This window comes from Diorhabda sublineata, chromosome 2, assembly GCF_026230105.1.
Source record: "Diorhabda sublineata isolate icDioSubl1.1 chromosome 2, icDioSubl1.1, whole genome shotgun sequence".
Lineage (NCBI taxonomy): Eukaryota > Metazoa > Arthropoda > Insecta > Coleoptera > Chrysomelidae > Diorhabda > Diorhabda sublineata.
In genome coordinates this window covers 13206332-13231352 of record NC_079475.1, presented here as the reverse complement: position 1 = coordinate 13231352, position 25021 = coordinate 13206332, and the positions used below count along the sequence as shown (strand labels likewise).

The following is a 25021-nucleotide window of genomic DNA, read 5'->3' as shown; positions in this document are numbered from 1 at the left end:
TGATTGACAATTCCATCCTGAGCATTCATGAATCCATAAGAAAAGAGAGATTCCAGAAGCCAATCTAATCTCTGACTTGAGCTCAGCTCATAGACAGAACTCAACTTGGCCGTTTCACAAGACGTGACTTTCTCATTGGTAGCATGGTAGCATTAGGATCACTACGACTATTTATTACAAACTGACTCAACTACGCAGAACGAACCCGCTTATATATCTAAACGAAGTTCTTGAGAATTATAGAAAAATAAAGACAACAACAAATAAATAAATAAATAGACCTTCCTAGAAATTATTCTAAAGAAACAATGTAAATAAACTGCCTGCCATAATAAAACAAACCTCAAACGGATTCCGGGTATTTCCAACGTATAAATTAACAAAAATTCCTTATATTAAATATATAAATAAATAAACCGCCTGCTATAATAAAAACTGACAAAACAAACTTATGGGCCATTTCTATTAAGATCAGGATTTTTACATTCCATACAATTATATACTATTGTGCTTTCATACTATACAGTTGTAATAAATATTACTATTGTATTGTTGGGATTAAGAATTAGGTAACAGTGGATTTATAAAAGAAAAACTAAGTTATCAATTGGAAAATTATTTTATTTCTATTGGAGTTTTGGAGGCATGACCCTTACAATGTTAAGGATCGGAGAGAACTAATTACCTACTTAATATAATTTGGGTTTGTATTGTTGATTTTATATTCAACCCGGTTTTATGACCTGTAGGTAGAAAATCTTTTTTTCTTTATTTTGGGAAATACCAAAATATATTCTTTCAACAAGGTTAAAAATGTCTTTAACAGATGTTTTACAATAGAAAACTTTCCAAAATTTTCTTAAAGTTAATATTATAAAAGTATAGTATCTTAAAAGAAAAGGATTTTTGCATTCAATATTCCCACATATATCTTCTTAAATTTAGAAATAAACTAGTTGACTTGAGATATTTCTTTCATTTTTCATTTAATTAGAAGCATCCCTCACAATATTTATTTAGAAATGTGAACGTATTTTTGGTTTAGGAAATGGCAAAATTTCATATAAGAAATTATTCACTTCAACCATTTATAAATTTTTGATTAATATTTACTTAAATTACCACTATTATTTTATTCATATATCACGTTTTTTTACAAGCAAGTAGTATTTTAAAATAGTGTAATTGTGAATATATCAGTAGATAACAGTGTGTTCAGTTTTCAAGAATACGGTGACGATTATTTTTCTTCACCATTTTATTGGTAAAATCACATTTTTGAGATAACGCCTAGCTCTCTTCTTTTTTCCCCATTGGGTACAATACCGATAATTTATTGTTCCTAGTTTATAAATTCCATTTTTACAACTAATTCTCTGGTAATATCATCTTGATAGTGACTCATGATCTGTAAAATAGTTTAACGCATGCAATAAAAAAATTTATTTAAAAAAAACCATTAACATAAAAATAATATATTTGTATAAAATAACATATTTTATCAGCATAGGTTCTTCTTATGTTGTTGTAGGTATCCAGGTTTGTTGATTTTCTAAAAATAAAAATTTAAGGATGTTCTGATTAGCCCGGTCAGTTTAGATATTCAAAGATTGGTTTGTTTGGGTTTAAACATTGAGTTAAATATTAAAAAAATTTTACCCTCCATTGATCCATGGTTATTTGACTAATAATTTGTGGATTAACACCTCCTTCTTTCCTAAACTCCTTCAATGTCCTCTTTTTTACTGGTTTGATAACTGGGTCACCCTTACTATCTAGAATATAAACAATTTATACATTTACATAATAGAATCGTAACTTTTATTGACTTTCTAAAGTTAATTTCATGTATATGAAAATTGAGATATAAAACATTTCCTCAACCCATCCACTCCAGAGATATCACCGCTATATTTGGTAAGTAAAATTGAGTTTTTCTTATTTTTCTTTTATTTAAGTGAAATAATACATTGAAATATGGTAAATTCCTTACAATTACAAATGCCTAACCATTGGTTATTTGTCATTATTTCCATTTTAAGGGGGTGAAGTTAAGAACCTTATTTATTAGCAAACCGTTTTTGACATTCAGTTTTATAAATAAAATTATTTATCAAAATACTTCTTTCTTTAACACATTTTTTTTCACAGAAGCAACAGGTTTGGAAAAAGAATGATTTTTATTCTTTATTAAATAATAATTTATTCTAGCTTAGCCTTTAAGAATATGTCCTTAAAAACTGAGTTTTGTTCTAATACAAGACATTTTAAATTTATCTCTTAACAAATCTCGCGAAAAGAAAAAAGATTTGGGAGTAATTTCAATTTGAAGTCAAATATCATAGCGGGTCTCCCAAAGTGGTCGATATCAGTTTTCCAACGTTATGTTCTGAGTACAAATTTTTTTTTCAAGAATAAATAAGATTTAAATAATCATTGTTATACTCATCAATAAACTTGCACAAATTCGTTTGACTTTGTTTAATGTCTGTTACACTAGTGTATCAACGTGAAAATATAATTTTTTGACTGGAAAATCAATAAGCTTTCTTTAATAATATGTCATTATGAAATGACTAAGTGAAACTTACTTAAATCTATACTTGCCCTCCCATCTCTAACTAAAAATGAAAAGTAAAACATATTTTCCACAGTGTTGGCAAAATCTTCTGTATCAATGATATAATCATAATAATTTATTGGTTGTTCCTTGTTTTCTTCATATTTCAAGGATAAGACATCAAATAATATTTTAACTATATCTTCTATAGCTTCTTCTTCTTTATTCAGATTTATAAGCTTTTCAGGTTCTTTTTTTTGTACTTTTTCTTTAACTATTTTCAATCTCTCTTTTCGTGGCTTTGGTTCAGGTAATTTGTCTAAATCATATGTTCCATATACATATGTGTATCGAGGCACTTTTGGAATTATCTTTCTGGCACTGTCCAGCAGTTTTAGTAAATCTGGAGGTCTAAGTTCCACATCTTCTTTAATACTGTTTATCTAGAATTTTGAAAAACACAAAAATTCCGAAATTTTTATAAACATTAGACAAATTCTACATAGAATAGAGGGATTACAAGTTGAAATGAGTCTCATTGTTTCTGGTTCATTCACAAACAATGCTATATGCAATGCAAACTTTTCATTTTTGATTATCTTGACAATGCTTTTCAGTAATTGTGCTTCAAGATAAATAAATCAATATTTTTCACATACAAAAGCAAGTGAGCACATACAAAAAGTGAAAAGTACAAAATTAACATGGATTTTTTCCAATATTTTATCAATCGTTTAACTTTTCATAATGAAAATGGATACATAACTCATAAGAGCATATTTATAACTCAAAAAATCGAAATTTATCCAGCACATAAAATTTTTAGGGGTATTTTGAATCACTAAAACCACCTCAACTTTGCTGTATATTACAATTAGATCATTACTGTGACTCCATTGGTAATATATAATTTTTGAAATTTTTTTGCTTCATAACATTGTTACTAAGAGCCAGTTTTATTCCAAGATGTGGCCACATTTTTATTATTCTTGAAAAATATTTAGTTGCTTTCACAATTACGTACTGTCATTTGAACCTATTGAATATTGTATATTTTAAGAGTGCTTAATCAAAGTTTTTGGGTACATTTAATTCTGTATACATTTGGCATAAGGTTTCAGATGATTGGGTATCTGTACTTCTAATAATCACAGATGAATGCAAAGATAATAATATGATTTCTAATGCTTCATTTCTTATTCATTAATTTTTTATTAATTGAAAGAAAGATGTCATTCTTGATGTTATTATCCTTCTTAGTATGAAATTACAAATAATTCACTTGTCAAGATACATTTATCAGACTTTTTATGGATGTCTAATAATTTAAAATGCTTTGATAAAGATCAAAAGAAGGATTGAAATAATGGCAATTTAAAAAACTCTTAAGACAGTTTTATTTTGAGTCTTCAGCCCACAACACCATAATTAATTTTAAGAATGCAGATAGAGAAAACAGTTAATGACATAAGTTTCAACATTGTTAACATGCCAACACATAAAAATATTTCAGAAAAATTAAGATTTAGATAATTAAACCCATCTTACCTTCAATATGATTAACACTATTTTATATATTTATATTCTAAATATACTTACTATGTGAGAGGAATATTCTGATGGATCATACGTAGAAGTAAACACATCAACAGCATGTATACATTTCTTTAAAACAGAACTAGCTGAAGACAATACTAGGCAATCTAAATAAGTTTCATCTGCATGCTCTACTCTATCATCAATATTCCATTCTGTATCCAAAGCATTTGCCTCTCTTAATACATTTCCTAACTCATTCACTGTGTTGAGACCTACATCCTCTGTTTCTTCTAAATAATGACAAAATAAAACATGTCAAGATAATTTCAAAGTTACCTCTCAAGTGCTAATTTTTTTACAATTATATTGTATTGAACCAAGAACTATTAAATAAATATTAGATGAACGTTTCTCAAAAATCTACAACATACCAATTCCTTCTAGTTTAGTTAAAAGATTTCTATACACCAGTTTCCGTTGTTGAGGGTTTCGTCTCATAGTGTTTTCTTGATTTTCATCAGCATATCTACTCATATTTATCAGTTGCGTAAATATTTTATCAATTATAAACGAGCAGATAATTCGAATTGTATAGAAGTATGCTCAACATTCGGTACAGTATAAAATACATAAATCTTCTTTTTCACTGTGGTTGTGGGCTTATTTCGTAGATTATCCCCTCAACCAAGTCAAATTTCATGTATTTTAATTTAACTGTCCACAGTTGCGAATACTATCGAGTATGACTCATAGTTATCACTTCTTCGGCTATATGAAATGATCAAATTTCTTATTTTCCTTAAAAAAGCAAATATTAGTGATACACTTTTAGCAAGTGCATAAAATAAATTATTCATTCTCTAAATACACAAATCTTCTTTTCGTAATATTCACAGGCGACTGTTTGCTAAAGCCAAACCACTTTTTAAACTATTAATTTAGTATAATTGACCGATAATCTGTGATATCATGAATGATACAATCAGAATCACAGAGTATGAAATAGAGGTAATGGATAAAATATTCGTTACATAAGTTAAGTTGAAATATATATAAAAAGTTCTTTAAGTAGAATGTTTCAGTAGTTTATTCGTTCACTCTACTGTAGATAATTTTCACAGTTAAAAAAGAAGTAGATTTTAAAAATATTTTTAAGGTTAAGTTTAATAGTTGTCAAATACATGACAAATTGTACTGATATTTTGAACGTGGCTGTTAAATATTTCAAATAATCTGTTAGATATAATATTAAAATTAACATGCTCCAATACTTAATAGCGATAACTTCATTATTATTCATTTCCATATTTTCTACAAGTGCTCAATTATTGGAAGGGATATATTGTGGTAAAGAAAATTGTTATGATGTACTTGAAATCACAAGAGAGGCAACGAAAAGTGAAATATCCAAAAATTACCGAAAACTGGCAAAGCAGTATCATCCTGATCTTCATAGAACACCAGAAGCCAAGGAGAAGGCGGAAGAACGATTCAAAATAATAGCAAATGCCTATGAAATCTTGAAAGATGAAGAAACTCGTACCGATTATGATTATATGTTGGATAATCCCGATGAGTATTACGCCCATTATTATAGGTAATATTTATGTTCTTCACTTTACTAACAAATAATACCATTTTTTTTAATCACTCACGGGAGGTTTCAAAATAGAATTGGTTAGGGTATTTAATTATAGTAAATAAGGTATATTATGAGAAAAAAGGAACGGGTATTATTATTCAATGACTAATTTCTTTGCTTCATTTGTTATTGTATAATATCACCTATTTTATGGATGAACAGTTCACAAAGCAACTAGTGTTATGTAGTTATTTTATGCTTGAGCAAGAATACTAAATATTTGTACAGTTTGAAATGTAGTATTTATGCTGATATCAAAATTAAAATTACCAGTACATATTTCCAGAAATATTTAAAACAAAACTAAGTATAGTGTAGAAGAAATTGAGAACTCTAACTTATTCATTCTGATAACCAAAACGGTTTTTGTATTTATAATTTGATTTCCAAGTATTTTTGTTTTTAAATTTCCCTAGTATTTATCCAAAAAATATGGGAGGAAAATGTACATCTAATATGGAACCAAATTGAGTTCTAGTGATACAAATTTTTATCAAAATTTTGTATTAAAGTGGAAGAAAGAAATAATTGTAACATATACTCATGTATTTTTATTTTAATTAGTTTAGTTTCATAACAGATTCTTTTAAATTGTTCCAGGTATTACCGAAGAAGAGTAGCTCCTAAGGTAGATGTTCGAATTGTTTTAATTGTAACAATTTCAATAATATCAGCAATACAATATTACAGTGGATGGCAGAGATATGATACTGCCATTAAGTATTTCATGACGGTGCCAAAGTATAGAAATAAAGCTTTAGAAATTGCTAAAGAAGATGGACTTTTGCTTCATGATAAGAGAGCTCGAAAAAGTAAAAAAGAATCAAAAGAAGAAACAGAAGGAATAATTAAAAGGGTAATAGAAGATAAAATGGATATAAAAGGAGCTTATGCAAAACCGACCATAATGGATATTCTTTGGATTCAGTTAATTATGCTTCCATACACAATTACTAAGTATATTTATTGGTATTTATCTTGGTTTTGGAGACACACAGTACTGAAACAAGAATACAATGATGAAGAAAAATTGTATATTATAAGAAAATTTATGAAAATGAGTGAACATCAATTCAATAGTCAAGAAGATGACAAAAAGCAGGAATTTTTAGATCAAGAATTATGGATAAGAGAAAAGTTCAATGAATGGTATAAACAAGAAGAAGAAAACACCAAAAGGCAAATGGCTGAAAGTAATAAATATAAACAGTATAGACGTTATATTAAAAATCACGGAGTAGGAAGAATGACATTTGATGATTCTTAATTTTGTATTATTATTAGGGATATTTCAACAAATTTAAATCTATTATTTATTTTTTTTTTGTACTATTCACATCCATTTTAGTAAAATCTCTACTGTTTTCTTTTTATTTTCTCTCCAGCTTTGATACAATATAAACTACACTAACCAGCAAAATTGGCTCAAAATTTGTTTATTGACTAAAACTTTAATAAAAGTACATCAGGATTCTTCTATTGGCTTAATTTTGTTGTTACACAATGTTTTGTTATTAGAATTATCTGAAAATATACAGCAGTCACAGTCTTGGAGTTTTCCTTGGTGATATCTCTGTAAAAAAAGTCTTCAGCAGTTTGTTGCAATTTTTTCGATAGAATACCGAATTACTTCACAATCTTTGAGATCTTCTTTTTTCCGTTTGTTAGGTTGTATCCACTGGAATATCATCTTGAGGCCATCCGTCTGCATACATTCTCATAAGGTACCTGAACCATTTAAGCAATTTTCTTTCAATCCTATCTAGTGCAATATTTGTTTCAATTTGGCCTCAGTGTGAGCCTGCATCTCATCGAAAATTCGCCTTCAAACTGATTTGTTCTTTACCAAATTTCCTCATCCTCTTTTATTCAATGTTTGTAAGTCTTTGTGAACTTGATCTAATACGGGGTCTAACCGCTTTTCCTCCATTCTTTGAATGTGGCCAAACCTTTTCAACCTCTGGGCTTTAATGAATGGGAATGTCTACTATTTCATCTATTTCTCTATTATTTTGGATCTCTCCAGTCTGCTTCTATAATAGTTTAAGTTCATCAAACTATTAAATATAACTTTAAGCAGATATAACAGATTGCATTAACATTTTAAAGAGGATGATTCAGTTAACTCATACATTTATTATTTTCTCAATTAATTTGTAGTACTTAAGCCGGTACTACACGATGCGTCCAACGTTTGCATCAACATTCGCGTTCCAACCTGGAACCTTATCTAAATTTACCTTAAAAAATTAAAACGTGGAAAAAAGGGACGGACTGCATATCAATTATTTGAAAATTAACTGGATGATACTGGCAACTTTGGTTTTTTATGCAAAACACGTACATTCACACGCAAGGACGTAAGAAGTCTGTGTGGTTGATTCCAACTTCGTTCCAATGTTGACGCGGGTCAAAAAACTTTCCATGGCCAACGTTGAGAGCAAAACATTCGTCGAATGACATGTGCAATACGATCACACGATGCGTCTAATCATACCAGCGTCCAACGTTGGAAGCATTGGACGCATCGTGTGGTATCGGCTTTACGTTATTTCATAAAACGTAAGCATGTTTGCCGGAAGTAATATCGACATATTATAAACTAGTACAGAGATAATTGATTATTATTAAAATGTACGTGATGTAAAAAAATTGTTTTAATGATCCCGACCTTACACTTCGTTCATTCCTCCATATTGCGCCTCTTCTGTGTAGGAAGATTCGCGTATCATTTAGAGCTCACAGAAGTTTAAACAGGTATATTGTTTTACTATTTAGACTAAAATTTCAAATACCATTTCCTAATGTTTATAAAACAATAAAATTAGTTCGTATTCTGGCTTTGTTATTCACTTCTATTGAAGTTTAAAACAAAATTAATAGATGTCGCCTACTTCGTAATTTACGTGAATTTCACAAGAGAAGTTTAAGCTTCATACGTCAGCTTAAACTACAGATACACCACAAATGTAATAATCCTATATGGACAGTTGATACGTCTCTACGTTACGGTGCGACAATTCATTTTCTCTCTCGTTTGCGACACTTTATACTGCGCATGCTGAGGATGCGCAGAACCGAGTTTGAACCTCGGAGGATAGAGGAATCATTGCCATTCCGTCTTCCTTAGTCGGAACAGCTTCCACTTATAGAAATTGCCCATATAGAAGTATTACATATATGCACACACCACCTATTTCATGACGTTTCATATAAATGACCCAAGGTTGAATCATTTTTGTAGTTATAGTTTAGAACCCTAGATAGATCTGCCAGCATAACTATATATATAGTAGGTGAATTTGACACAAAACTGAATAATTTAATGTTGGTATACATGTAAAGTTTCTCTTGATGATTCATTATCGTTGTGCTCGGGTTTTTGTGTCCTTTCGATTGTGTATAGTTTAGCTGTGGTTAATTACGGCTCACGAAATGTTGTGTATAACATTGAGAATCTATTAATGTGATGCATTTGTTCCAGAATCGTCTTAAGACTTGAAATGTTTTAATAGATGGCTGCTAGCTATAAATAATACTAAATTAACTGAAAGCGATGTATTTTGAAGTTCAAGTGATGAAATTTATTAAAATGAGTCTAATTTCTTATTATGAAACATTTTAATTAGCTATTTTTGTATGCAATATTTTGTTTAAATATTTATATTTCCCTCAAGTTTTATTTTCACATTATTAATAAATAATAACACGTTTTGTTTAGATTATTATTATGATTGAAGAATTATTATATTTCTTCCAAAACCTGATTTGTGTACATTTCACTTGAATAAGGAGAAAAGTGCGCTTACATTAACATTAATATTTTTCTATTAACAAGATTACAATTAATAAATTACCAAATTTATAATTTGTTTCATAATAGTATTTAAGATTTCATATTGTGAGATACTATATCTTGGAAATGTGTAATTTTGAGGAATATTATAAAAAAAACCTAAATTTGGAAGTTTGTTAGTTGTAAGATAACGGTATGAAATAATTCAAATCACGCGGCATTCTTAAAATTCAAATTTGCTGTTATGTTATTAAGGATGTCATATTAGTAGTAGTTCAGACCTCCAGACGAATTGGTTAGAATGAATAATATCAGGTGATCTGTGAGATAAAGCTTTTTTCGCGTTTTATAGATGGCGTTCTCCGACAAACTGTGGTTCAAACGTTACCGGCGGTTTGGAGATTTCTTTCAAATTGAACTGATAATATCAGCTCACATGTTCTCATTTTGATGTGGTGAGTCAAATGGAATAACAAACTGAGAGATGCATTCGGTTCATTGTATTCTAATCCAAAATGCAAATCTTAACTACTATATTAATCACTAGGCGCTAATAAAAAAAAAACAAATAAATATATCTTCAAAGTTTTCAATCATTCGTCAAATAACTGAGTTATATCATGCTAAAAGAGCGCTACTAATAAATATTTGTTTTGCAGTTGGGGAGTTTTGGTTTGAATTTAGTGGCGACACTGATTGTTGGTTGTTTTCTTTGGTTATGTTTTTAAAGTTTCCAATCAAAATATTGCCAAATAAATTAAATGGTTTCAATTGAAAAAAATATTTATTATTTAAAATGTATATTCTAGAAGACTTCTTATCAAGTCTTCAAGACTTTTTGGTAAGCAGGAAGGAATACGATCATAATATTATTAGAAAACATACAAAGAAATTGGATGAACTTGGTGAAATCAGTTTTCCTTTATGCATTAATAAATGGTCTACTTTAATTGACAATAAAAATGTTGGACATGCTGGAATAACTACTATACTGCAGTACAAATACCCGGAGAGTGATAAAGACAGTTTACTAAATATATTAATTACTGAGAGCAGTAACTGGAAAATACAAATAAAACAAATTAAAGTTAAGAATAATGATGCCCTTATTTTTTTTAATAAATCATTTGATTTGTTTAGGGTTGTTATGCAAGATGTTTTAGAACATAGTGATACATATGGTTTCAGCGATATTATTAAAAATAATGTGATTATTAAAATTTCTCCTAATATAGAAAATAGTGAAATAAATCAATTGGATTTAACTAATTTGAGATTAAAACTGCTAAAAGATATAAGTACAAATTTTATAATGCAAAATACGTCTAAATCAACATCCAATACCTGCAATGTATATTTAGTTTTAAATCCTGTGGAAAAAGATAAAAAAACAATATTATGTGGACCAGTAGTTAATGAAAATAGTGTAAAAAGTACATATAAGGCTTCCGAGTTGTATAAGTGAGTATGGTTTTATTTTACTTTATCATTTTACATGGAATGGATAATTTATAGGAAGAGATCAGCTGATATGAGAATGATGGCACAGCATAAGTATGGAATTCAAGTGAAACTTAACCCTAGTTGGGAAAATTATTTTGATAATTTGGGTACAGGATCGGTAACAATAGAAATGTTAACTAACAAGCCCCAAAAATCTATAAAAATTACTCCAAATGATTTACAGTCTGCCAACAAAGGTATCGTATATCCTCTTATAATTTTAGGGACCTATCTTCTCTTAAAAAATGCTTAGATTTCAGTAGAAATAAGTTATTACAGCAAAATTCTTGTATTTTGGTGTTAGTTTACTTAAGAACAAAATTGTTGTAAATCCATAAATTATATATTTTATTTTGGTGGTAGTTATAATTAGTTTGTAGCCTTGATTTTTAATTTCTTCTATATTGTTTTTCTCATGGAATTATACAATTTATGAATTGATCTCTATCTGGTATAGATTGTTTGAGGAGTCGTTTTGGTTTTACAGCTTTACACCCACTGTGCACCCTCTGCTTCCAAAAGGCTCCTCTCAAAAAAGGAAATTTTTCTGGGTTTTTATGTCTCACTTCTCAAGCTGTTTAGCACTACTTTATCAAGGTACTTACACTGTTTTCATGGCGTTTTCGCAAAAATTATGGTTGTCCTCTGCCATACATATTGTCTTAAGGTAGGGCAGTTACCTGTCAAAAGACTGACCATCAATTTGATGTCATTTCTAGTCATCATGAGAAGATCTGCAGACTTAACCGATATGGTTATGAATCTTTTAGATTGTCTTGGACTTGGGGTGTTCCTCCAGTAAAACTCCATGGGATTCTTTAGCCATCCATTCAGTTCTATATTGATGTGGCATCTTGTGAGGCCACAGTAGAGTTCTAGTCCTAAGTATGGAGTCATTGCCCCTTTTTGGCTGTTTCTTCATTGCCTGGCATACCCTGGTAGCCTGTAGCCATATTAGGGTTACTTTGATTCTGTTAACTAGTGATTTTAGAATTTGTTTGCACTGCCACATTAGTTTGGGAGTGCTTTCAATAACATTCAAGACCTTCAATGCCGGTTGGCTATCTGAGAATGTGTTTCCTAGCTAGGTTTCTGTCTAACAACTATTCAAACTTGATAAATAGTGAGTGATTTTTCTTGTGGTATGGAGAGCTTAAAATTACTGTCAGCAGTGCCTTTAAATATTTGAAAGTACAACAAAATATTTCAATTCAATTGAAAAATGACTATCGAATATTAAACTCGAAGTATTTTAACATTTTATTCGTTTAAGGAGCTGCGTTTATATTTTACAATTGTGCAAGATTATCTGCATTATTTAAAGAATTTGATAAAAGAGTCTCAATGCGAGAGTATCCTGAACTACCAAATTGTAAAGATATTGACTTTTCTCTGCTCAAGCAACCAGTAAGTAGTTGTCAATAAAATATTTAAATCTTTAATTAGGGTGAATAGAAAATTTAGATTTTCAATATGCTGTACCTGGGAAAAGTTACTTTAGATAAAGTTTGTTCAAAGTTAGTTGAAGAAGGGGGAAGAACTAAAAAAATCCATGCTGTAAGGTGCCAAATCGACCGTTAACAAACGTAAAAGGACGAATATAGATCACTAAGAATTTTATCAATGGAATCAATATATAATATTATTTATTATACGAGGTACAGCTGTTAAGTAACGAGATTATATGAAAAGTATGTATGCGCCAAAGGTTAACTTTATCAGCTGTTTGTCTGTAGACAAACCAGTGTAGCCGTGGCCTTCGTTGTATAGGGACTGTTTTTTTGTTTTTCCATAAAAATAGAGCAACGAATGGCTACAAGTAGGAAGGGTGAAGACAAGGGAAAACAATACAGCAGATAAATGAAGTAGCAAAGGATCGGATATAGTGGAAAAAATAGGCGAAAGGAGAATAGAAATTAAAATTTCTATAAACTAACGCTCAAAGGGGCATAAAAAGTTCTAGTTTAGGCTTTTCATCATTGCTGGTTTTCTCGCAACTATGTATGTGAATCATTTCTAAAAATTCTCTTTTTCATCTATTAGGTATCATTCCAAGAATTTTTAAAATCTTTTTATTTGATTTTATAGTTTTTTAAAATTTATTGTATTGATGACCTTTTGATCTATCTTCTAAATATTTAGATGTATTTCCAAAATTAACAGACTTGGAATCATTACAAGGTACTTGTTATATTACATTCTGTTTTTGGGGATTTGGATTTCGGTTTAGCGAAAAATTTCGAAAAGTTTATCATGACCAGCGAAAGACGTTGGATCGAGATGATGTATCATCACCAAAAGTCAAAGCGAGTTAATCGTCTCACTTCTGCTGGTTTAATCTACAAAGAAAGTCATAGGAAATTATCCCACGAAAGTAGCAGTTGTAAGACAACATTCTCTGTGTACGTTCACTATCAAAAATGTCAAACTTTATGATGGAAATGTCAGAATTGACATATTCACATCAGTGTTGCCATATTTCACATTTTAAGTAGCAACCCTCGTATAAAAATCTGTAATTTAATTGTAAACATTAATAGCGCCATCTATTGCAAACTGTATAGAAATATAGCTCCATCTATTGGTGAAGTGAACAAATTTCTCCAAATGAAATATCAACTTGATTATTAGTATTACTACTAATTGGTCAATTAAATCGTAGATTTTTTAATTGATCATATATTATTGGTTAGGGAAGTGAGTTTTTTTTTAATATTTTGGGCTAATTAATTTTGTTTAAATCTTATTTCAGGAAGAATGGGAATTATTTTATGTATACATTATCCAGTTTCCAATGGTTATAAAAAGTTGTATCAAAGATATTGAAAAGGGGATCATAAATCCTCAACATTTGATATATTTTTTATCAAACCTATCTTCTACTTTCAGTATTTACTATCGAAGAGTTAGGATATTAACGGTAGGAATAATTTTTTTTTTTAATACAACTGATAAATGAATTATTCCCAATATATCACAAATTCAGAACTGATATTTTTTTTTAATAAAGTTTCTCTTTTAAAAAGTAGCTCCTATAATTTTAAATAAACTTTGGTTGTGATACTGATTTTTGGTGGTAGAACTTACAATTTGAAAAATCGTGTCTTGATGAAACTCAATTTTTACTGAAGAAAATCAAAGACCCATACTGCTATTTTTACAAAGAAAACTGGCACCTCAGCTCAGGATTTGGTCCTGTCTGGACATAAAATATTAACATTACCGCTTGTTGGGTGTTGAGGTTGGAAGCAATATGTCCTGGCATAGTCACGTGACTGATTTAGCTAAGGTAGCTTCTCAAAAACTTGGAGCCATCTTTAAGACCAAAAAGCTATATAATCCGCAATTTTCTACAAGGCTCAGAACCAAAAATATAAAATAAACCAAGTAATGAAAAATGTCCAAAATATTGAAGTGTGAAAATTTTTATTTTGAGAAAAAAGATATAATGTAATAAAATAAAAAGAAATTAATAGTTCGTATGACCGCCTCTTCTTGCAATCAATTGGCCAACTCGTTTCGGCATCCCGCGAATCAAGTTATCGATAACATTATCAGCCATTTGTCCCACTCTTCTTGATCGGCAGCACTCAGGTCTTTAAGGGTTTTCTCGATTGAATATTGCTTTACCAATATAATCCCACACATTTTCAATGGGATACATGTCTGGCGAATTTGATGGCCAATTCATTCTTTGGATATCTACTTTTTCTAGTATATTTTGTACCGTTTCCGTGCGATGTGGTCTCGCATTATAATCTTGAAAAATGAAATTCGTGACGTATTTAGACAAAGGGTATATCATATTACCCGGCATTTTCAACAAAATTTGAATGAACTCGCTGTCAAGTTACTTAAATCTGATTTCTTTTACAAAAATATTTATATTTACGGAAGAAAATTATTTTTTGTTACAATATTGCTTGTATCTTTAAGATAAGTTGCCACATAGGCAAACTTGAAAGTTTACTAGGGGGGCCAAGACCAAATAAAAATCATTAGAATAAAATGGCGCCAAACGATAAAAATTTAATATTAAAAATATAAAAAAATGATTATCTTTCTCAATTTTAGAATCCGAAGGAACACATGTTTTCTATCATTCATGCAAGAATATATCTGCTGAAGGCATTACAATGTGTATTCCATAATTCTTTGCGTTTGTTGAACGTTGATCCAGTTCGAGAGATGTAGGAATAAAAATATGGAGACAACTAGGCCAAAATGGTTTCAAAGTAATTTTTTGAGCGATGAATAAGAAAATACAAATTACTGGAAACTCTACAAAATTTATTTATTTGTTTACCAGAATAATGAAACATTTCATGCGGCATCTTTTGACATTGAATCTAAAGTTTCTGTGTACTTAGTAGGGATGTTTATACAAAAAAAGTAACGGTAATATCTTGATATAATACATCGTAAATCCGGATTTTTCCGTATTTTACATCATACTAACATTTGAATGCGTTTATGATAGCGCCATCTTAATTATATTATAGACGGTTGTCATTCCTATTTCAAATTCAGTGCATCACGAACGGAAGTTCCTCGCTCATATTTATTTTTAAAGTTACCCTGTAATTCTAAGACTAGTTTGTTTTGTTTTCGTACAACTCGAGGTAGTAATATTGTCTACACTTCGTTTACAGTTTATTTTCTTAACGAAATGACGATTATCGATTTAAAAAAAAAAGCAAATTTTGAACTAACTCCACCCTCCTCAACCTCTCGGATCTCCGAGCACTGCGCATGCGTCAACTATTTAGACTATGTCAGAGAATACTAGCTTCTCTTTCTCCCCAGGTTCGCGATCGCAACGTAGCGCGGAAATTTCGTAAATACGTAAAATTCTTGATTCCACATGCTATGGTTATGTATGGAGTCGCCATCTAGTGTCAAATACAGAAGCTAAAAATTACGATATGAACGAATCAGTCTGGATTTTAGATATTCAACGATGTTCAACTGTATATCGATACTTTACGATATATCGTAAGGGATTTGTATTCAACTAGTTTAAAATATTGAAAATCAGATAGGGTTTAGGTTAATTTGAGTATAAACAGAATACAGAAATAAATCAATTTTATTTATTCATCAATCCCAATACTTTTTCTTTAGACTTTGCAATAGCTAAATTTTTTCAACTCTCTTGGTTTGCAGTCTGCTTCTCTGCTGGGTTAAAACCTGCGCAGTTTTCGAGAAAAGTTGCTAAGATGGAACAGAGCTAGCCACTATTGTTAAATATTTAAAAACGAGATTATATAACTTTGGGAACTGTACCTTGTCATCTACCTTCGTATAATCTACTAACTGGAGCCCTCATCAGAAAGATTTTCGTCTGGTTTATTCGTTTTCCAATTCAGCTAGACCAGTTTATGGTGATCGTTCTAGAGACCATAATCGGATAAAAGACTAATTTGGTCGGAATTGTCCATGTCAGATTTCGTAGTAGTACATAATATTCATCCTACTTGGTTTTTTTAAATTATATTTTTAAAGTTACTAACGGCATTTGCGCAGGCCAACGGATCTTCAAAAAATTAAGTTATTTGAACCTCGGGTCCAATATTGTAGCAATAGTCAATGATGATACGTATTCGATAGATCCAATTCGTTTGTTAATCTTGGTAAGAGTGCGTTTATGTACCTCCTTGATTAAAGGCTCTTCATTTATTAGGTTTTTCAGTTTTGATATCATGCAGTGCACTAATGGAATGACCTTGGCACTAGAACAATATTTATCGCCAGATATTTCCTTAGTCGCTGCTTCCAGTGGACGTAAAATGTTAAGATGCGATGTTAATATTGTCAACTCCATACCAGTTAACATCGACGGTGATGTTTTATGTTTCGTGGCAATAATTAGACTATGGAGTCTTTTTCATCTTTAATTTAACTTAAAATGCTTTCATTCAACACATTCTATTTGGAACAACCCTAACCTCTGTTAAGTTATTCTCGAAAAACATTCTGGCAAAGTTCTTAAGGCTAAAAAGAAAAAAAAAGTTATGCAATCCTACAATAAATTAATCTCAAGACCTGTTTACACAGATTTTAGCGTATACTATCACCTCCCCTCGCTAAAATCTCTCAGACCTAACAAATATCTGAACTTATTAAAATTATTGAAAGGTAATCTTTTAGTCATCAAATCAGCTTGTTGATTTTTACTTTCAATGTATATGTATTAAATTCAGAAAACCTCTTTTAAAATGCTCATAAACAAAATTTTACTTTAAATCCAAATGTTTGACTCTTCTGTTGCTAGAGGGATTTTCAATTATTGCAATACATCCTTGATTATCTTCGAAATGAGTAATTGATTCAAGATTGATGTTAAAATCTTTAAACTACTTTTGCAGCCGTAAACCTTCTTCTACTGCCAAACAAATTGCTATTAATTCTGCCTCTGTTGTCGAAAGTGACACACAATTTTGTTTCCGAGTTACCCTCATAAAACTATTGTCAAAATCTTAAAAATACCGACACTGATTTTCGATCACACAAGTCACCGCCTCCATCAGCTTCTACAAAACATGTTAAGTGTGAAGGTTCTTGCTTTCTTACATACTCTAAGCCTACATTTGCGTTGCCCTTAAGATATTTCAATACCCGTTTTAAATGTGTCCAAATTTCTTCTGAAGCCCTCTCCTGGTAGCGACTAAAATAATTTAATGAAAAACAAATATCGGGCCTTCTTCCTAACATGAGGTACATCAGTGAACCAATAAATTCTCGATAAGGTTTCTCTGTCAAATTATTTTTTCCGTGAAACATATCTAACTTTAATTTTGGATCAAGTGGTATTAAAGAAGTCTTACATTCATTCATATTGAAACGCCTTAAAATCGAATTTATATATCTGACTTAAGTTAATTTTAATATTCCTTTTTCTCTGTTATGGTCAATTTCTAAGCCCAAAAAATTTTTAAGATCAACTTTGTCTTTTATTTTAAAGCACTTCATTAATTTGATCTTAACATCATTGAAAATATTTAAGTCCGGTCCACATAAAATAATATCGTCTACATAAAGCAGTACAAAAATTGTTACCAGATCTTATGAACCCAAGTTTTAGTAAAAATGCATTTATTTCTTCATTTCAACACTTTTATGACTGTTTGAGCCCGTACAAAGATTTCTTTAATTTCAAAACATTATTAGGATTACATTTTAAACCATCTGGTGGATAAATGAAAACATCTTCATCTAATGTGCCATTCAAAAATGCCGTTTTTACATCTAATTGCAAAAAGTAAAACTCAGACTGATTTCCAATAGTTGACATGGCTCTTATTGTAACCTTTTTAGCTAAGGGTGAATAAATCTCATCAAAATGTTGATCTTTCTCTTGTATAAATAATCTACCCACTAACCGAGATTTATGTTTATCTATCTCTTGTTCTTCTAAATTTTTATATGTGAAAACCCACTTTGTATCTAAAATTTCAATTTTCTCAGGTTTTTTTACCTCTTCATTTAATTTAATCGACTCTAATTCCCTATCAACAGCTCTTAACCACTTGTCCCTATCTGCTCTGTATTTTAATTCTTCAAAATGATTTGGTGTATTTTCAACATATCTATAAGCCTCAAATGACTTATACAATTCATAATCATCAAATTTTTTCGGTATTTTTATCGATCCTTTACTATCTCCTAATCTATTCCTAACCTCAAATATTTCATCATTTACTTCATTATTGTCTTCAATACAAACTGTCTCTTCCTCTCTATCTATATCGTCAGAAATATCATTCTCTATACCTTCTTTCATATTCATCTGTCTTTTATACCAAAATTCATTTTTATTAAATTTAACATCTCTCACAACTATCATTTTTTGTTTTTCTAAGTTCCAAAGATGATACCCTGTGGGACTGTAGCCCATCATTATACATTTTTCAACTTGTGAATCTAATTTACCTCGACGCTCTTTTGGAATGTGGCTATAACTCAAACAACCAAAAATTCTAAAGTTACTTACGTCAGGCTTTCTCTCATACTAGATTTCTGCAGGTGTTTTGCCATCTAACCCTGCTGACGTCCCTCTATTCAAGATATAGTTTATAGTCAGTACAACTTCTCCCCAAAACTCATTTAAAATAGCCCTTACTCTCTCTACCAAGCTTCAATTTTTTCTTTCTGCTTTACCATTCTGTTCGAGGGTATACGGAATAGTATAATCTAAAACAGTACCTCTTTTACAGCAATATTCCTTGAATTCATTCGAAATGTACTCCCCTCCATTATCGAATCTTAATGTTGATATTTTTCTATTACTGGTGAAACCGGCCCGCATACATCAGAGTGCACAATTTCTAATATTATTTTACTTTTTGTTCTTTCTTGAAAAGGAAATCTCGTCATTTTTCTAGACACACACGGTTCACAAAACTACATCCTGAATTTCTACATTTTCTAACCCTGAAACCATATTTTTCTTTATTATTTCTTTTAAACCAGAACATCCGATATGCCCATTTAATAAAATTATTTTCACTGCCCTCAACTCTCTCTTTTGCTCATTCCTATCTAATAACTTAACCTCTGAATTTTCAAGTAAATCCTTGATATTTGCCATTTCTAATTTTTTAACACTTAAAAGATTTCTTCTTAAATTAGGTACATACAAAACATTTTTTATTGTACAATCAATTTTCTTATCCTTAGTTTGGCTTACCACTTTTATATTACCGACCTCTGTGGCTAACAAAAAATCCTCATTTTTAGCAACTGCAATTTTAATTGGCTGTTCTAACATCAACAACTTTGAGAAATAAGATTTTTGGTTAACCATATGATCAGTACAGCCTGAATCAATATAAAATTGTATAACACCTTGAGGCTCTTTTGATTTTGGTTCATTTCTTTCTCCCATAAAACATACGCTTCTGTCCACTGATTCTTGATCTTCTTGTGTATTTTGCTCCAAGCTCTGTTGTACTCCTTGCTCATTTACTGCATAATTTCATTGTCTGTTACCTCCTCTTCCTCGACGTCTGTAAAAACCTCGGCCCTGACCTCTGTAATCTCCTCTAAATTGTCCAAAACCTCCAACAAACCCTGATTCATAACTTCCTCTATAAGCTCCTCTTGTACGACCTCTACATGCTTCATTATTACTCTGTGTATTCTGTCTCTGGTTATTTTCATTTGTAATCATTTTCCATCTCTTTCTCTCCAATTATTTTGAGGACAATTTCTCTTAAAATGTGTCATTCTCTCCACACTGATAACAATCTTGCTTATTCTGTGCTTGTAAAGCATACGGAACGCTGGTATTTCCCATAGTTTGTTTATATAATTTTCGTTTTTTATACTCGGCAAGTAGTTTCTTTTTAACATCAACAAATGTCAAACCTGGTGTATTCTCCGTAACTGTTGAAATTGTCTCGTAAGACTTAACTAGTCCAAGTAAAATTGTGCATATTAAATCACTGTCATCCATTTTTGCTCCAGCTAATTTTAACAATCTCACAGTTTCTTCAAACTATCCCATAAATGACTCCATTGATTACTTTTTGTTATATTTCATAGACAATAATTTTTTCCTTAAATGCAACTGACCTGGTATCCCTTTCTTTTCATATTTGTCTCGTAACGTTTCCCACATATCAAAAGCTGATTCCTTTTTTCTTAATAACTCTTAACTGATTATCATTCACATATTGCACAATTAAACACATTGCTCTAGCCTCTTTTTTCTTACTTTCCTCCTTCTGTTTACTTGTGAAATCAGTTTCATCTATGACAGGCTCTACATATCCTTTCATTCCATTTTCAGTCAAGATTATTTCCATCCTAAATTTCCAATTATGATCATTTTCTCCAGTGAACAATTCTATCAAGTATGATCTGCCTCTTTGTGTCATTTTTAATCTTTATTCCTTTTCTATTGTATATTATTTTCACAAAGCTTACTTATTTTGTTTTCCGTAACAGTACAATGTAGTACGTGCTGTTCCAAGGTCGGCCTTTTAAGAATTGGTAATTAAGCAACAAATCCAATTTTTTTTAATTGTTTGCATTTTATTTAAAAGGTCAACATCAACTTTCAACAGAGTTTTGTCAAACTATTGCGTATGTCTCTTGCAGTTAATCTTGTGAAACAGACAATCGAATCTTATGTCTTCATGTTTGATTTCTTTTGATAGAAGAAGATAGAATGTAGAAAATATGTGTTTGATAAATCGTAGATTGAGTCACATAATGGAAGATTTCCACCGATCCGACTGCACATCTTATCTTAACTAAAAATCAAAAAATAATAATTTATTTTGGAATAATATTAACTACAGTTTTTTGATAATTTATACAAAAAAGAAAAGAATAAAATTATATTTATTACAATCCATTTCTTGAATTTCGTACTAACTTGAGGTTGTATATGTATATATGGATTTGGGGTCTCGTATACACTGCGACCCAAAGGATTTATTGTGTCCCCATTTCTTGGTGTGATACTGGAGAACCCAGTGAGACCCCATCATTTGCTAGGTCTAGCGTCTTCAGGTCTTCTTTTAGTATTCGTATATTGTTGTTACTTGTGCTGATACATTCAGCAGATCTCCTCTTGCTATAATTTCCCAGGAGAATCTTTTCCTGTCTCAACCCCTTAAGTTGTCCCAATAATTGGTTTTACTCCTATCTACTTTCTTTTCCAGTGCTTTTCCATTGTTCTGTAGCTAATACCACAGAAGTGGTCCCATGAAGGCTTCCAGCTCTAATGGCTGCTTGACTATCGGACAGGATAATGATCCTGTTTGTCATAATTTCTTTCTAGATTGAACTGAAAACATTTTTCAGGCTTTCAGAGTGTTTGGTTCTGGACCCGTACACTCCTATTCCAGTTCTGTCTGCTGTTTTTGATCCATCCCTAAACCATTTTATGGCATTTCTGTTCAGTTTATTATTGAGATAAATTTTTTCTCAAAGCTGAACTTCAGAATTCAGAGGCGGCTCTTGAAGAAGAGGAAATAGTCCCAACAATCAAATAAGTCTATATTCTTTGTCATCTCTGGAAGGTGACTAAATCAATCTACAATCACTAATAACATTTTCATGTTAAATCAAATGTAAACTACGATTTGCTCTTTTTCAATTCATAGAATAAATCTTTTTGGAGCCATAAAAAAGGTGATGGTGTGTGCTTTCGGGATGTCTTCCTCCGCATACGTGGTTCGTTCAACTGCCGATCTATGGAACCTTCAGCAGTAACCACTCAGACGACCGTTATGTTCATAGTCGACGAGAATTAGTCCCAGCCGGAAGTGGATGCCTCTTAGGCTCTTCCACAAGTGCCTCCTGCACTGAAGTTTGCTCGTTCGTACTGAAAATAGTCTCAGGGAACGGTTTATCCGGTTTTTTGGTTGATTTATCAACCCCTCTGCTTTTTGAAGCTTAGCTTTACTACCCTTAGACTCCGGTGCAAGTCCTTTGCTGATGTAGCAAAGTTACTATCGGCATCCTGTTCCACTAAACACACGCCTCAATGGATCTTCTCTGTCCTCCGGTTGGCCTGGATCTGGTATGCTCTTCTTATGCCTTATGACATTGGAAGAGGAGGATCTCTCGCTTTTTTTTCCCTCTCCAGTAATTTATTCTTAAGTTTTGTGGAAAGCTTTCGCTGTTTTTCGTTTTTTTTGTTCCCTGGTTATGGTTGTTCCTACGAATAGTTATGAAAGAGTTTATGCACTCTCCCCGAGCACTTATTCTGGACCAGGGTTTGGATACAGTGGTGTGCACATTTTTAAAAAATTCTGGGAGAGTTGAAGGGTGGTGAAGTGTGAAACCAATACAATAATGGGACTGGAAGGCTAGATAGTAGCTTTACGGAAAAGGAGGACTGTCGTTAAAAACTCACTATCCTGGAAGCGAGAATAAGTACTTAGAAAAAATGATGGACAGATATAGCAAAGCTACGACAGAAAATGAAACAGTGGAAGAATAAAATGTGCTATGAACATCTTTCAGCCGTCCAAGTCGTCAGGAGTGGATGAAATCTTAGCTGTTCTTAAAAAGGACAAGAAGAAATCTTGCATCCATAATTTTGTAATAATTAGGAATATGTATAATAAATAAAAATTGTTTGGGTAAAAATTAAACTGTTATTTAAAAATCATGTTAATTTATTTAATTAGTGAATTTTCACTGTATCCTGGTGTCAACAGATGTAATATTGTAACCACTTTGCCACCCCTTTAATGAAAATCTCTTCTGTGATATTCTATCCCCATGATGTGATGAGCCAAATGGTTTCTAGAAATTTGAAGGCTGCTGCTGTGACCAGTGCCAAAATGGCACAAGGCTAAAAGTGGTATCCTTAATAACCTTAGTTAAGGAAAGGTAATCGTTAGGGGGTTACTATATTCCACACGAAAATCGCTGTGGTTTAACGCCTGGGTGCTCCGTTGCCAAAGCAAGGATTTCCGGATTGTTGTGAAAACAAAGATTATGCCTGCTCAGCTTTCCAAGGAAATTTGATTCGAAAGGAAAAATTTGAGGTACAGGATACCAATAGGGGTACCTTTGTAGCCCTCTTGGAATTAATGTACCTTTTAAACATAATTATTAATGTTGACCATGCCACAAGTGTTGGATTAATAAGATCTGTCAAGTTAGCCAACTTATAGAAAATAAATTCTACAAGCTCACAAACTGCCTTAAAATTCCCAGAATTTCCACGGTTAGGTTAGGTTAAGTTATCTTTATACTCAAGATATTGGGCCCACCCTTAGAATACGGCTTTCCTTTTTACAATAACTAAAACTAATTACGGGGATAATTGTCCTTAAGTTTGCCGTTCAAGAAAATATTGCCGACATTGGGACACGTCAGCATCTGGGGCCAAACGAACCAAACAACCAAATAGTAATTTTTCAGTTAATAAAAAGTTATTTTTAGATTATTTACGATTAGTTGATCGGCGGTGGCATTAAAAGGGCTGTTTTGCAAAGTTCAAGTCGTTGAATTTTTGATTTGAATCTGTTATAGTTCATAGATAATTCGATCAAAAGAGTTTAGTGCTCTAGGTGTTTATTATTTGATAACTGACTTGTCGCGGAATAGATTCCGTCAAGTAGAGGGTATGTAGACCCGTGCCCTCCACATTTCTCAGGCCATCAAATATCCTTGAACGGCAAACCAAGCAGCAATTATCTACGTAATTAGTTTCAACTATTTTTTTGGATAATTAATGTGAAAAAAGCGATATGGAACTGAAAATTTTTCATATAATGAAAATTTATTTTTAGATTATTCACGAGTACTTGAACAGGGGTGGCATTAAAAGGGCTGTTTCATAAAATACTTCCTTGGGTTTTTTATTTGCATCTGTTACCTATCGTAAGAAGCATTTTTGGGTTTCATACTTCGATATTTGCTGGTTGCTCGGAATCGGCAATCATTCGAATATTGAAAATGCATTTCCGCACGAAGAAAAACAACTCAGCAGGAGGTAGCACACCAAGTTGATAAGCATGCCCAAAAAAACCTAATGCCTTCTACCCGTTTCTCACCGTATGCTACTGTGCCCCAACATCGGGGTCCGTATTTTCTTGTATGGCTATTGAAGCGGCAATTATCTATGATTTCAGTTTGAATATTCGTACAAAAGGAAGCAATATTCCGGGGAGTGGCCAGCTAACTATCAATGTAGCGAGGCACCCCCTGGAATATTAGTTCTCTTTAAACAATAAGTGTAATAAAGCACGAAGATAATTGCCACTTGATTTGCCGTTCACGACAATACCATTGCCGACCTCGGGGTTCGTTGACATCAGGGGTAAATCGGGAAAAAATACCATTGTCGCACTTGGGGTTTGTTGGTATTTGGGGTATAACGGGGAAAACCAGTTTCTTATCAATATATCATACGTAGAAATGGTTTTTTTAGTTATTGAAAAAATGAGCCTATTATAGGGGTGGCCCGCTCTCAAATTAGTGAGCCACAACATTATTTTGAAAAATAATT

At 31.5% G+C, this 25021-nt stretch overlaps 3 protein-coding genes across 5 annotated transcripts; 2 read left to right on the top strand and 1 right to left on the bottom strand.

Annotated features, from left to right (window-relative positions):
- Positions 1 to 603: 603 nt before the first annotated feature.
- Positions 604 to 4969, bottom strand: LOC130452888 (EP300-interacting inhibitor of differentiation 3). Of its 2 annotated transcripts, none has more exons than XM_056792387.1 (5): positions 4531 to 4950; positions 4160 to 4389; positions 2592 to 3003; positions 1660 to 1775; positions 604 to 1408 (listed from the first exon to the last, which is right to left on the bottom strand). In XM_056792387.1, exons 1-5 carry the CDS (start codon positions 4631 to 4633, stop codon positions 1343 to 1345), a joined length of 927 nt encoding a protein of 308 aa, XP_056648365.1. In that variant the 5' UTR covers positions 4634 to 4950; the 3' UTR covers positions 604 to 1342. The 2 variants fall into 2 exon arrangements, with proteins under 2 accessions (XP_056648365.1, XP_056648366.1); XM_056792388.1 differs by lacking the exon at positions 604 to 1408 and adding an exon at positions 1429 to 1552 and having other exon boundaries at positions 4531 to 4969.
- Positions 4970 to 5233: 264 nt separating this feature from the next.
- Positions 5234 to 8500, top strand: LOC130452752 (dnaJ homolog subfamily C member 25 homolog). The gene is made up of 2 exons (XM_056792171.1): positions 5234 to 5696; positions 6342 to 8500. Exons 1-2 carry the CDS (start codon positions 5359 to 5361, stop codon positions 7006 to 7008), a joined length of 1005 nt encoding a protein of 334 aa, XP_056648149.1. The 5' UTR covers positions 5234 to 5358; the 3' UTR covers positions 7009 to 8500.
- Positions 8501 to 10219: 1719 nt separating this feature from the next.
- LOC130452751 (DALR anticodon-binding domain-containing protein 3) lies at positions 10220 to 23863 on the top strand. Of its 2 annotated transcripts, XR_008910998.1 has the most exons (6): positions 10267 to 10998; positions 11053 to 11237; positions 12314 to 12447; positions 13793 to 13960; positions 15115 to 15438; positions 21145 to 23863. XR_008910998.1 is itself a non-coding variant. In XM_056792170.1 (5 exons), the coding sequence occupies exons 1-5, from the start codon at positions 10334 to 10336 to the stop codon at positions 15232 to 15234; spliced, it is 1272 nt and encodes a 423-aa protein (XP_056648148.1). In that variant the 5' UTR covers positions 10220 to 10333; the 3' UTR covers positions 15235 to 17727. The 2 variants fall into 2 exon arrangements, 1 of the variants encoding a protein (XP_056648148.1); XM_056792170.1 differs by lacking the exon at positions 21145 to 23863 and having other exon boundaries at positions 10220 to 10998; positions 15115 to 17727.
- Positions 23864 to 25021: the final 1158 nt, after the last annotated feature.